Raw genomic sequence first — 12,668 nt, 5'->3', positions numbered from 1 at the left:
CACACTATTCTACATTAAGCCAAGCCTGCTAGCATTAGCATCAAGTAAGCTACAGCCAAAAATCACAATTCATACACAATTCTCATAACAAACCACTTCTTTTACTAAGTTTTCCACTTAGTAAGCTTAGTAAGTAATCTCTCTAGTCTTCAATAATGTTAATGCATATTTACTAACCCGTGGTAAAGAACAGAAACACACACACATTGAGCGGTGTTAGCTTCACAATGCAAAGAATTATTTTTCTGCTTCACACACTTACCACCCTTATGATAAACGCCCTCTAGTGTCTCGATGTGGAATAGCATGTTAATGCCCGAAACTGCCACAAAAGTGCTTGACTGACAGGTTAACAAAACAAACATTAATTTCGAAAAAAAATCTTCACAGGTGATTGTTTTTCTCTTTCTCTTTTAAAGTATCATGTTTTAACAGATTACTGTTTGCACAGAGAACCGATTAGGCTTCTTTTGTGTGCAGGTGCAGGTCAGGAATCAGTTTATCCATACACTCAGTGAAACTACACTCATCCCCACGGTTACAGCCTTAAAGCTTTCTTTTAGCGTGATTAGTGATCAAACATCTGACACGTACATGGATGTGTATGTGTTTGTAACTATGTTTGGATCAGAGGTCACTGACTCTGATTGGTTCCTCCAGCTGTTCTCTGACCGCCCAAAAAGGAGGAGGTGAGGATGAGGGTGGACCTCAGAGTCCTGATCCAGGTTCCCCGATAAAACTGCTGTCATTTGATTAATGAGAGCATGCTCGCCTCCATTCAAAGAGCATGCTCAGTAGCGACTGTTTCATTAAGTCCATTAAGAGTATCCCCACACCTGAGCTAGCCGACTTCATTCCTGCCAAAATAAAGGGCTTGAATGCAATAATCACAGCTGTTTTAGACTTTCCAGATGTGGAAGCGAATGGATCAAACACGGCACCAGACGAAAAGGAAGAAAAATTGCCTCCTTTTCAGGCTTTCAACACTACCAGAACCTGGACAGATATGACAAACAGGAAACTGAATGTTCATGAACGTCAGTGAGGAAAACTGTACACGTGACAGCAGCCACAACCAATGAGACAAAAGAACTTCTGACATGTGACAAGGTGGTAACTCAACCCAAGATTAGAATCCTTGCAGATGGCAGTGACAGTTACTCATAGTCATGTGACATGTTCAGTCCTGTGACCTGTGAAACAGGACGTGTTCATTTATGGCTCTGTGTTTGTCTGTGTGCCCACCCCACTCAGAGCCTCCTGTAACACCACATTAATTAAACATTTTCTTCTTCTACAAACAAAACTTAACAATAAAGGAGTCAGCTGAGAGCTTATTGGCTCTCTGACAGGAAATACTGACTAAAAACAGCGTCTCCAAGGATGTGGATGTTTTACTTCTGTGTGTTTGAAATAAGCTCTGAAAGCAGCAGCAGGTGGAACCAACAGGATCCTGCTGCTTCAAAGTCCTGCAGCATGTTGGCCTACTTATCCTGCTCATTAATGCCGGGTAAGCCTCTAATGCTCTCTCTCTCTCACACACACACACACACACACACACACACACACACACACACACACAGTGACAAGGCGCTCTGTTCTCTGGGGACAAAGCAGAACAACAGATCAAGGCTGAAACACAAAAACATGAATGTGTGATGACATGAGGATGAAATCAGCAGCAAGGTCAAGAGACATCGGCCGACTGTAGGCCAGCAGAAGAGAGCGAGGTGAGTCTGTGTGAGGATGAAGAGTTGGTAAGAGGAAAAAGTGAAGTGGCAGGTGAAGGGTTAACACAGGCCAACACGCAGCGATCTGAACCAACGGCTGTAAAAACTCTGGTCGTGTGTGTCTGTCGCTGTGCTGTTTTACTCCTTGTGGTTTGTGTCATTTTATTCCTCTGTTCTCTTACACTTTCGATCAGGGATGTTAAACTCTTTCACATCCTGGGCCTCGTACGGGGGGGGGGGGTCAGACCGGTGAAACTGGCCTTCCTGTCAGCGTAAAGATGTTTAACTGCACATTTAATCCCTGAGTCATCTGAATATAAGATAAAGAAGTACAACTCCGGCGGCACATTTCAGTTTCTCTACATGACAAAGAAATGTTGCTCCAGGTTTCGATAGCACTGCCCTGTAACAGGAAGTTTTTTTTCATTTACAGAAAATGTTTAATCTTTCTTTTCTTTTAAGCTGGGAACCCATCATGATAAAAAAAAAAAAAAAGACATTTCTATAGCAGATTGCAAAAAGACAGGAACTTTTCTGTCACTTTATCTGTTACTTAATTACTGTGGTGTACTATGATTGTGGGTGTGTGAGTGTGCGTGAGTGTGTGCATGTATGGCGAACATTAAACACTTTGTTCCATCAAGTTTGATCAAGCTTTTTCAGCCTGTGATGGGACCTTGAATCAAACTGAGGTGTGAGGTTTATGTTTGAGCACACAGGGACTGAAGAGAAGGAAGCTGAGCTCATGGTTGAGGAGACCGATGCAGGAAACTGTTCACCAGCAGGAAACCTTCGAGGAGGACGTTTCAATCATAGGCCTTCATCATCAGTCTGTTTTTTATGAGACTCTACACATCCTCGAGGCTGCAGGAGCATCCCTGATGTAGATGGAGAGAACACAGCAGAGCCTTTCAAAATAAAACCTGGATAAGGTGCAGTGATGATTTTCAGCTGAACACGTATAAAGTCGTGATGACCTGATAAAGACATATGAGCAGCGGTGTCAGCCTCTGATCCTCCTCTCGCTGATCCGAATTTTAAAAAAAATACCACAGCTTGAGTTTCATCCAGTTTTGACTCCACAGCTGCAGCTGAAGGTCATAAAAAATATGATCATGTGACATTTTAGTGGACCGCGGCAGAGCTCAGGGCTCATATTTTCAGTTTGGTCACGTCTTGTTTGTTCACCACTCTGAGGTCAGCTCTGTTTGACCACTGCAGAGTTCCACCTCAGGACCTTTTTGTCACATGTGAACACAGCAGACTACACTCTGACCTCTGAGTTCGTATTTCCAGTTCATAGATAAAATCTGCTCAGATGTTACGTTCACACAGTGATTATGAAACAAGTGAAATGAATCTGAGAACTCACACAAACAGGCTAACAAATCACCTCAACGGAGCTGAGCCAGATGTTTTATACTATAAGGTGATGAACAACAATATTAGAGAGAAATCCACAGCAGTTAGATGATGGTGTAGAGACTAAGGTCATTTCATCTCAGTCATAACTTCATATATCAAATATATTTCAAGATATATAGTTTTTTTTTTTTACATATTCCACTGAGCCACACTTGTTGCCTGACAGCAAGAAGTTCCTAAGTTCAATTTGACCAACTGGGGCCTTTCTGTGTGGAGTTTGCATGTACTCTGACTTCCTCCCACAGTCCCCTGGGTGTACCCTCAGACAGCTGGGATAGGCTCTAGCCCTCCCTACCTGAGAAACTTGGCTGGTTGTGTTGATTGTTGGTTGGTTGACTTTGTTGATGCTCTTTACCTATACTGCTCACTGACTTTGTGTTACCAGGTGGAGGAGGTCAAAGATGAAGATGTTGAGGTCCTGCAGGCTGCTGCTGTGGCAGGTGGCTCTCAGACTTTCTTATAATGTTGTTATAGGTAAGACAATTCAAAAACGGCTTTTCTCTGATATCAGGCACTTTGCCGTCATCAGTGCCTTTTTGTCCACGGTGGTGCAGCGGTTACTAAGAAGGTTCCCGGTTTGAATCTCAATGTTGGATTAGGGTTTTTTGAGCATGATCTATGCCTGTGTGGGCTCTGTCGGATATCCTGGCTTCCTTCCAAGTCCTAAGACGTGCTCGATTGGGTAACTGGCAACTGTAAAATAATGGGAATGTGAGGTAAAACGGTGCAGCATGATTTGGTTAAATGTGGCTAGTAATCTAAGGTTGGTTTAAGGTGATGTGATAAAAAGATCCTGAAGTCCTAATCAGGACTAAAAAAGTAACTCTCTACTTTCAGACACTCCTGAGAAGTTTGTCTTTAAATATGTCTTTAGATAACAACAGAACCGGATCAATAAAACCATAATCAGTTATTGATCGTCCTCACTGCCACGGACACATCAGATATCCTCTGCTTCATCCTCAGCGAGCCTATGTCGGGAGGGCTCCGACATCTTCACCTCAGTCAGAGAGAATAGTCCAACAGGTGAATTCATCTCCAGCATCAACATCACTGCAGGTCCACGAGCTAACACCATCCGCCTGTGTCTGTCGGGACGCAACGCCAACTGGTTCTACTTAGAGGGCCGGACCATCAGACTCAACTCCTCAGTGTTCAGAGTCCTCGACCGAGAGGTACACCTGAACACCTCTCACCTGCAGCAGAAATACATCTTAAAATGTCTCACCTCATGCTGGATCTCTGTCTGACAGGTGGAGGGATCAGTGCTCATTGCAGAGCTAATTTGCTATGAAAATGACATCATACAGGTAAGTCATCTGAGGTCCTGTGCTGAGCGGTAAATACATTTGATGACTCAGAGTCGCTCAGGTGAGTCTGCACCTGTTTCAGGGTAACTACAGGATTTTGGTGGAGATTCTGAATGAAAATGACAACAAACCAAACTTCCTGTTGGAGACAATTCAGCCGTTCACCATCAGTGAGGTACAACCAGAAAAATTACCTTCATCTTAACCAGCCAATGAGCATCCATCACATGTACATCGTTTTAACAGGTGCCTCAGGTGTTTCCTCACCTGTGTAAACAGGATTTTTCATTGTTTTGTGTGTAGCTGACAGCAGTGAACTCGGTGGTTTTCACTGTGAAGGCTGTTGATGCAGATGGGGACATGATCAGCTACATCATCGACCCGTCATCAGTAAGAATAACGCCCACCAATTGCTGCTTGACCATGAGCTGCAGCTCTTTATTATCTCACCTGTCATCTGTCTGCCTGCAGCAAGATGCCCAGTTCTTCAGGATTGACCTGCCCAATACTGGAAAGGTAGTTCTGAACAAACCTCTGGACTATGAGACGAGAACTCACCTGCAGCTCATCATGTGGGCCCAGGTAACATTTAGACAGGTGATACATCCAGGTAATCAGGGTGAGGTCAGAGGTTTTATTTTACTGCGAAGTCATCACAGGACATTACACTCTAACCAGCAGGAATGCAAGACTATTCAACAAAAAAAACAAACCCTGTGATATCTGATCGTCAAATTATCACAGAAAAGTGAAAATAATGTCACACCTCTACATACCTGACAGGAATCAAACACCGTGGACAAGTTCAACACATCTGCTGTTCTCAACATCAACATCGAGGATGGTGATGACCAGTATCCTCACTTCTTGCCCTGCACACCTGTGTCTCCAGGTGTGCCTGTCTGCATGAATCCCACCTACACAACCAACATCACACAGAAACACCAGGTAAATACCCGAGGAACCAGGTGGATGCAATTATTTACAAACTGGCTTCTGAAAACATTACCAGACCGTAAAATGTCAATAAAAACAGCCCAATGTTTCTGGAGATGTTTTTCAGTATCACAATATTTTCAAGTCATTTAGATTTTAGCGTCCCAGCATTTAGGGAACAAGTTTTATACCTGTCCACATACCTGCAGGTATTTATTTATTTATTTATTGTTTCAGGACGTGGGTCTGGACTTTTCTCCTGGCCCAATCACAGCAGAGGATGGAGACAAAGGGATCAATGCTCCTCTCACCTACACCATCCTCTCAGGTCAGACTCACTCACACTCACCATTAGACTCATGTACAAACATGTGTGTACAGGTGTGTTTGCTTCACCCACAGGTGATGATCAGGGCAGGTTCACGATCAACAACACAACAGGTGAGATCAGGTTAACCAGAGCAGCAGATGATCAACGACTGACAACAAACTACATGCTCACAATCATGGTAACGACATACCTTCCTGTTTTCTGCTTCATTCACAGCAATTGGCCACAGTATGTCTTTTATACTGTCTTCCTTCTCTCACCCCTACCTGTCACTGCTGATGGCTGCCCCTCCCTGAGCCGGGTTCTGCCGGAGGTTTCTTCCTGTTAAAAGGAAGTTTTTCCTTCCCACTGTTGCCAAACTCATAGCACTTATCATATGATTGTTGGGTTTTTCTCTCTATGCATTAGTGTAGAGTCTACCTTACAATATAAAGTGCCTTGAGGTGACTGATATTGTGATTTGGGGCTGTATTAATAAAATTGAATTGAATTGAATTGAATTGAAAACTGTGAGACATCTACTTTCCCTCTCACCTGTACAGGTGTGCCAGGTGGATGACAGGTTGAAGTACAGTGTGGCATCAGTTCTGGTCAGAGTTCTCTATGAGAACGCATTTCCTCCGGCCTTCAACAGAACCACTTACAAAGGTTTCATCATCCAGAGCTCTAGCCCTGCCTCCATCGTCTCCACCTATGGGAACCAGGTGTTGCAGGTCCAGGTGTCAGACCGTGACTTCCCTGATGTAAGAACACATGCTACACTACCTGTGTTACTTACATCATCATATCAGTGAGTCATCTCTACTGTCAAATCACAGGGCAGGAACCCAAATATCCACTATTTGCTCCATCCTCCATCCGAATTGTATCAAGTCACAAAGGAGGGGGTTCTGATCGCCAAGACAAACCAACTACGCGCCTTTGACAGACAAATCCTACAGGTGAGTAAGACATAGATCAAACCAACTCACCTGTTAAACACCACCAGTATACTGTCACCACCAGTATCACGATTAGCTGCCGCTGCTAGCACCAACTCAATGTCTCATTGAGAGAGTGGATCCATGGTCTTATAGGTGGAATTTTTCCACCTTAAAATAATATCAGAAGTCTGAATAAGCAATAATGAGGGGTAGAGGCTTGATGGGCCTGACCTTCACCTGTAAGATGGGAATCAGGTGATTTTCAGTTTGTTAACTTTAATCCCAAGTTGGTCGGATGTGGTTTGAATTAGCTGAACCTGAAATTATTTTAAAGGGTGGATCTATCCTGGATGGTTTCTCTGTGTGTATCAGTGTCTGCAGGAGGTCAGTGACCATTACCAGGTCCAGTTTCCTTCACCTCCAATAAAATGATCAGTGTGCTTGGTAGAATAATGTTTAACATCAGGAAATTAGATAGTTTATATCTCACGATGATACATCATGTTCCGATTGAAATAAAACAGCTGTGCCTCAAATATGGAGTAAGCAAGAAACTAACAGCCATGTTTGGAACATCAGTGAAAGTGTAGCTGATGGTTAACTGCAGAGAGGTAGTTACGCTAATATAAACTTATGAGCACAGAAAGATGGAGGAACATCTGCTATCTGCTAAAGTGATATCAGTAAAGTTCATGTTGAGAGACAAACGGCACCATATGACAGGAAGAAGATGCTGAAAATAGACCAAGGTCAGCCCAGAGGTCTGAGATGATCCTCAGTAACTCTTACTGCTACCTGGTTTAGATTACTCTGAAAAAGTTCTGGACCTCAGCTTCAGATCCACATTGATTCTTCTCTGGGACGTTCAATTTTTGGTGTCCAGCACCCAGTGAGCGGACAGGGTGCAGTTGCACCACAAGTTTTTAAAAACTTAAAGACATGCTGCACAGAATAAAAGGCTGAAGAGGCTGAGAATAAATACTTTTATCCAGTGAAACTAGAAACAGAGGCCTGGAGCACATTAACTTGTTAAAACTGGGTTTTAGAACTTTTAGGTCATATTACAATAACTCTTGAACATTTGGCGGTATCGAAAAATTCCAATAGGTCCAAAAAGCATTAACTCTGTGCTTTTTCACTGATATTAGAGTCATTATTGTAACCCCAGGCAGGGCGCCACATCCAAATCTTGGCAAATAAAACTGAAAACAACACAGCAAACAGCAAAAACGTCTCTGTGGAGCTGCTGTGACACCATGCTTAGCAGATTACAGTAATGACCCTAATATCAGTGAAAAGCACAGACTCACTGCTTTCAGGAACCATTGGAATTCTTTCAACTGAACAAATGGTTTGGGGGTTACGGGAGTTGCAGATGTTTAAAAAAAGGTGCAAAACCCCTGTCTGATGGCAGTGACAGGTGGTTAAAAAGCAGAGACTCAACCGATGAGGAGACAATAGGAAGACAGCAAAGTAGTTTTTTTTCATTGCAGTACAATTTTTCAGTTTTAGTATGATTCTACAGAAACAAACTAAGCTGAAGAAAGAAAAGTCCCCCTGTAGTCAAAGAATGCTAAAAATAAATCTGTTTGGATTTGTAAGAAAACATCTCTGTGAAATAACAAGGCCTCGGGCTGCAGTGAGACATCTTTCAGGTGGAAGTGATCCAAACACCAGAATCAGCAGGAGGAGAGACTGAAGATCAGGACTAAAAGCTTCACAGTGTGAATCCCCTTCAGCTCTTTGAACACTTTAATGTTGGTCTAGAAAAATCAAACAAACACAACAGTTTTTAATCATTACTTTGGATGATTTTTGGTTTTAACCTTAAGGCTGACCCGTGAACACTGCTCTAATGTCCGCTCTGCAGGTCATCGCCAGAGATGAAGAGTCGGGAGAAGAAGTGTCAGCTTCAGTGGACATCGAAGTCCTGCAGAGAGGCCAAGCAGGTGAGCATGAAACCTGAGAACATGCGTTAATATGAACATACAAACACACATATTACAAACATGAAGCTGTGACATTACACAAGGTGTTATTTGACACTATTACTGATATTGTTACTCCTGCTCCACCTGCTGCCATTATTCCTTCTAATGAAGACTGTGAAACATTTCTTTCTTTCTAGAAAAAATAAGTAATGTAAGGAAAAAATTGTCCCCACCAGCATCTGCATTGTCAGTTCCTACGCCATCTCGGCCTGTCATTTTAGAAAGCTTTTTACCCGTCTCACTATCAGAGCTGGTAAAAATAGTTAATGCAATGAAAGCATCCTCCTGTTCACTCGACATTTTACCCGCATCGTATTTCAAAAATGTCTTCCACACTATTGGTCCCTGTGTGCTCACCATAGTTAACACCTCACTGGGGTCTGGTAAAGTCCATGCTTATTTTAAAACTGCTGCTATACACCCCCTGTTAAAAAACCCCACGCTGGACCCATCTCTCACTAGCAATTACAGACCAATCTCAAAAATACTGTTAATTGCTCAGATATTAGAGAAGGTTGTGGCTAAGCAGCTTACAGCAGTTTTAGACAAACATAATATCTTTAACAAATTTCAGTCTGGCTTTCGTGGAGCTCATTCTACTGAGACAGCCCTTCTTAGAGTTTCCAGTGACATTCTGATGCAAAACGATGCAGAAAAATGTTCTGTACTCCTAATGTTGGACCTCACGTCAGCCTTTGACACCGTTGACCATTACATTTTTCTTGAAAGGCTGAAATACTGGGTTGGTGTATCTGGGTCTGCCTTAGAGTAGTTCTCCTCGTATCTCTATGAACGATACTTTTCTGTGGCGGTCTCTAAGTACAGGTCATCTTCCACGTCCCTGTCCTATGGTGTGCCACAACGTTCTGTGCTGGGGCCCTTATTGTTTTTAATATATCTACTTCCTCTCCAGCATATTTTGAGCCCCTTTGAGGACATTCGCTACCACTGCTATGCAGACGACATCCAGCTATATATTTCTTTTAAACCAGAAGATGTTTCTAAGCTGCAGATTCTAAATGTGTGCTTAGAATCCATCAAAGGTTGGATGGCTGACAACTTCCTCCAACTTAATGAAGAAAAGACCGAAGTCCTTGTATGTGCTCCAGACAGACATGTACCTAACATAATGAATGCTCTTGGTCCTCTTTCAACATTTGTGAAATCATCTATCAGGAACCTAGGGGTAACCTTTGATTCTGCTCTTACCCTGGATGTTCACGTCAAATCTCTGGTTCAGTCCTGCTTCTATCATTTAAGAAGCATTTCTAAATTGAGCCCTTTAGTATCTCATACTGAACTGGAGATTGTTATTCATGCATTCATTTCACCATGATTGAACTACTGTAATTCACTGTTTACATGTCTAAACAAAAACTGCAGTCTGCAGATTGTCCAAAATGCTGCAGCAAGGCTTCTGACAAAAACATCTAAGTACTCTCATGTAACACCGTTGCTTATACAGCTGCACTGGCTCCCCGTTGAATTCAGAGTCCATTTTAAGATACTGGTTCTGACATTTAAAGCTCTTCAAGGATAAGCACCAGCCTACATCATTGAACTTTTACAGCCCTATGTCCCTAGTAGGTCCCTGAGGTCTTGTGATCAGGGCCTACTTGTTATTCAGCATACAAGGCTGAAAACCAAGGGAGACAGAGCTTTTGCCACTGTGGCCGCCAGACTGTGGAACTCTCTTCCTCAGAACTTAAGATCTGCGGACTCACTTTTAAAAAACAACTAAAAACACATCTTTTTAGAATTGCATTTTGTTAACGTTTGTCTGTTTTTGTCTTATACCTTGTGAAGCACTTTGTGATCTTTTATCTAGAAATGTGCTATATAAATAAAATTGTACTTACTTACTTACAAGAGGGGACTGAATGCGAGCGGTCAAAGGTAACTGATCACTAATTCTTTGATGAGTAGGAAGGACATTGATCTGTTTCCTTTATTAGATAAACACACACACACATTCACAGCTCCCATGATGCTTTTACTGAAATAACTTCTGTGTTTCAGTGCCAAGTGGTGCGTTCAAGGAGCAACAGTTGTTTGGAGACGTGGACAGCACGCTGGCAGGAGGAATCGCTGTGCTTATCCTCATCGTGCTGCTCTCTGCGATTCTGTTTCTGCTACTTTGGACCGTCCATAGGAGACGCGTGCAGAACCCTGAGGATCGCCCCGCCATCGCCTTTGGAAAACATCCCAATGTGGTACGAAGTAAAACCTTTAACACACCTGAGGGGGTGTTTGAATTTCACACACCAGCCGGACAGAGAGCATAAGGGTCTAATGTGATGTAATTCATCATCCACCCATCCACCTTTCATGGAGTTGGTGTTGAAGCCTATGACAGCTGCCTCTTTGACCCGTTTTATTAAACCACAGGTTAGAAATCTTTGAATAGTCTTTTGTTTGAAATTTCATGAGGAAATAAATGCTGTGTTCATTCTGCTGAACCGCCTGAAACATGAAGCTATGAGTCAGACTGAGATGTTAAACTGTTGTCTAGAGCGTTTCTGCAGCATCACATATTCAGACTGCTGTTTCTGAGGTTTGTTCCGCTCACAGGTTCAGATGATAAAATCTGTTGTGTCTCAGATATTAAACTGAGTCATGTGTGTCATCTCTCTGCAGAGGTTACTGTGGTTTCACATGGTGAGTTATTCTGAATGTGATGTCGCTTCCTGTGGTTTCAGTACTCGTGTCATGTGGTGAACAGTAGATCCTGAAGTCCTCAAACACAGCTTTCATTGATGTCATGATTTTACTATTTAACACATTGGTTCCTCTTTAGCTCCTGTTTATAGCAGGACTTTATGCGCAGTCTGACTCAGGTGAGAGACTGACCTGTGCTGTGTGATTCTCAGGTGAGCAGCCCACCTGTCTTCGTGGACGAGTCGTCACACGGCAGCAGAGCTTTTACTCGTCAGTCTGGCAGTTTTCATGGCAGACAAGGAGTTTACACCAGGAGGCCATCTCTGCTTCCTCCTCCATCATCATCACAGCTCAGCGAGCCTGGAGAGAGCAGGACCAGACCCCCTCTTCCTCCTCCATCATCATCATCACACCTGTTTACTGTTGCAGAGAAACATGAAGGTGGAGCTCACACCTGGGAGGATCTGAGGTTGCCAGTTGAGCCCGCAAGTATTCATGGTGAAGACATACCAGCAGTCAACACTGGGATGCCTCAGAGAGACGAAAACATGAAGACTGATTGATCAGAGGAGATGCCACTGGTGTCCAAACCCTACCAATCAGAAACCAGAAAGAAACGAGTCACATATTCAGCCAATTAGAGAGCAGGAATCCAAACTGTACTTTAGTCATACTCGTGATTCACTTTTTTTTCTTCTGGCGGCCTTATTGGGGGGTTTTTGTGGAGAAAAAAAGTTCAAAAATAAAAACAAACTTTTAATGATGTCAGTCTTTTTATTGTTTCCAGAAGATTAATTAATTTTGTTCTGATAATCAGATCTCGACTTTAATAAATCAGGATTTTACAGACACATTTGTAAAATCAACCCAGCCATCTGTCCGTCCATCCAGCCATCATCAATCCAGGTATCCATTTGTCTGTCCATTCATCCTTTACCTTACCCTAACCTGTCACCTGAGGAGTCAGTCTTGTGTTCATGTTTATCAATCAGGACTATTGATCAGTTTCTTCTTTTTTTGGTTGTAAAAAAAAAAAAAATCATCATCCCCTACTGCAGCTCTCGAGGTGGAAGCTAAAGCTCTTCACCTTCCTCACTTCTCCCTGGCTCTTCTTCACACTAAAAACAGTTATCATGTTTCCAGTGAGAGATCACGTGACCGGTAGTCCTTGTGACATCATCGTGTTGCAAAAAAAAGCATATTAAACACATAAAGAAAAATTTATAAAACGGATCAGTATTGATTACCTGCACTGATAATGTCTGATAATAAAACACATTTTATTTAATATTTTTCATTGGTATCTGTCAAATTTCTGTTGTGCTCTTTATTGTTTTATTCTGATTAATTCTTTCTGAATGGAT

The 12,668-nt window shown here is 42.6% G+C and overlaps 1 protein-coding gene across 3 annotated transcripts; it reads left to right on the top strand.

Annotated features, from left to right (window-relative positions):
- The first annotated feature begins 6 nt into the window (after positions 1 to 6).
- Positions 7 to 12,597, top strand: LOC102297339 (cadherin-related family member 5). Of its 3 annotated transcripts, none has more exons than XM_005938384.3 (16): positions 7 to 1,730; positions 3,541 to 3,629; positions 4,122 to 4,330; positions 4,409 to 4,465; positions 4,548 to 4,640; positions 4,769 to 4,855; positions 4,937 to 5,047; positions 5,249 to 5,413; positions 5,639 to 5,729; positions 5,804 to 5,910; positions 6,275 to 6,475; positions 6,551 to 6,673; positions 8,526 to 8,604; positions 10,666 to 10,859; positions 11,284 to 11,304; positions 11,517 to 12,597. In XM_005938384.3, the coding sequence occupies exons 2-16, from the start codon at positions 3,557 to 3,559 to the stop codon at positions 11,865 to 11,867; spliced, it is 1,962 nt and encodes a 653-aa protein (XP_005938446.1). In that variant the 5' UTR covers positions 7 to 1,730; positions 3,541 to 3,556; the 3' UTR covers positions 11,868 to 12,597. The 3 variants fall into 3 exon arrangements, with proteins under 3 accessions (XP_005938446.1, XP_042083133.1, XP_042083134.1); XM_042227199.1 differs by adding an exon at positions 5,949 to 5,960 and having other exon boundaries at positions 5,639 to 5,842; XM_042227200.1 differs by lacking the exon at positions 11,284 to 11,304 and adding an exon at positions 5,949 to 5,960 and having other exon boundaries at positions 5,639 to 5,842.
- The last annotated feature ends 71 nt before the right edge of the window (positions 12,598 to 12,668 follow it).

Source organism: Haplochromis burtoni, unplaced genomic scaffold, assembly GCF_018398535.1.
Source record: "Haplochromis burtoni strain Fernald_Lab_line unplaced genomic scaffold, NCSU_Asbu1 Contig_249, whole genome shotgun sequence".
Lineage (NCBI taxonomy): Eukaryota > Metazoa > Chordata > Actinopteri > Cichliformes > Cichlidae > Haplochromis > Haplochromis burtoni.
This window is presented reverse-complemented; position numbering and strand designations above follow the sequence as displayed.

Coding starts and splice junctions, on each gene's coding strand:
- LOC102297339 (XM_042227199.1), top strand. CDS start 3,557: ATGAAGATGTTGAGGTCCTGCAGGCTGCTGCTGTGGCAGGTGGCTCTC. Junction 4,641..4,768: donor AGCCGTTCACCATCAGTGAG/GTACAACCAGAA, acceptor TTTTGTGTGTAG/CTGACAGCAGTGAACTCGGT. Junction 6,674..8,525: donor TTGACAGACAAATCCTACAG/GTGAGTAAGACA, acceptor TCCGCTCTGCAG/GTCATCGCCAGAGATGAAGA.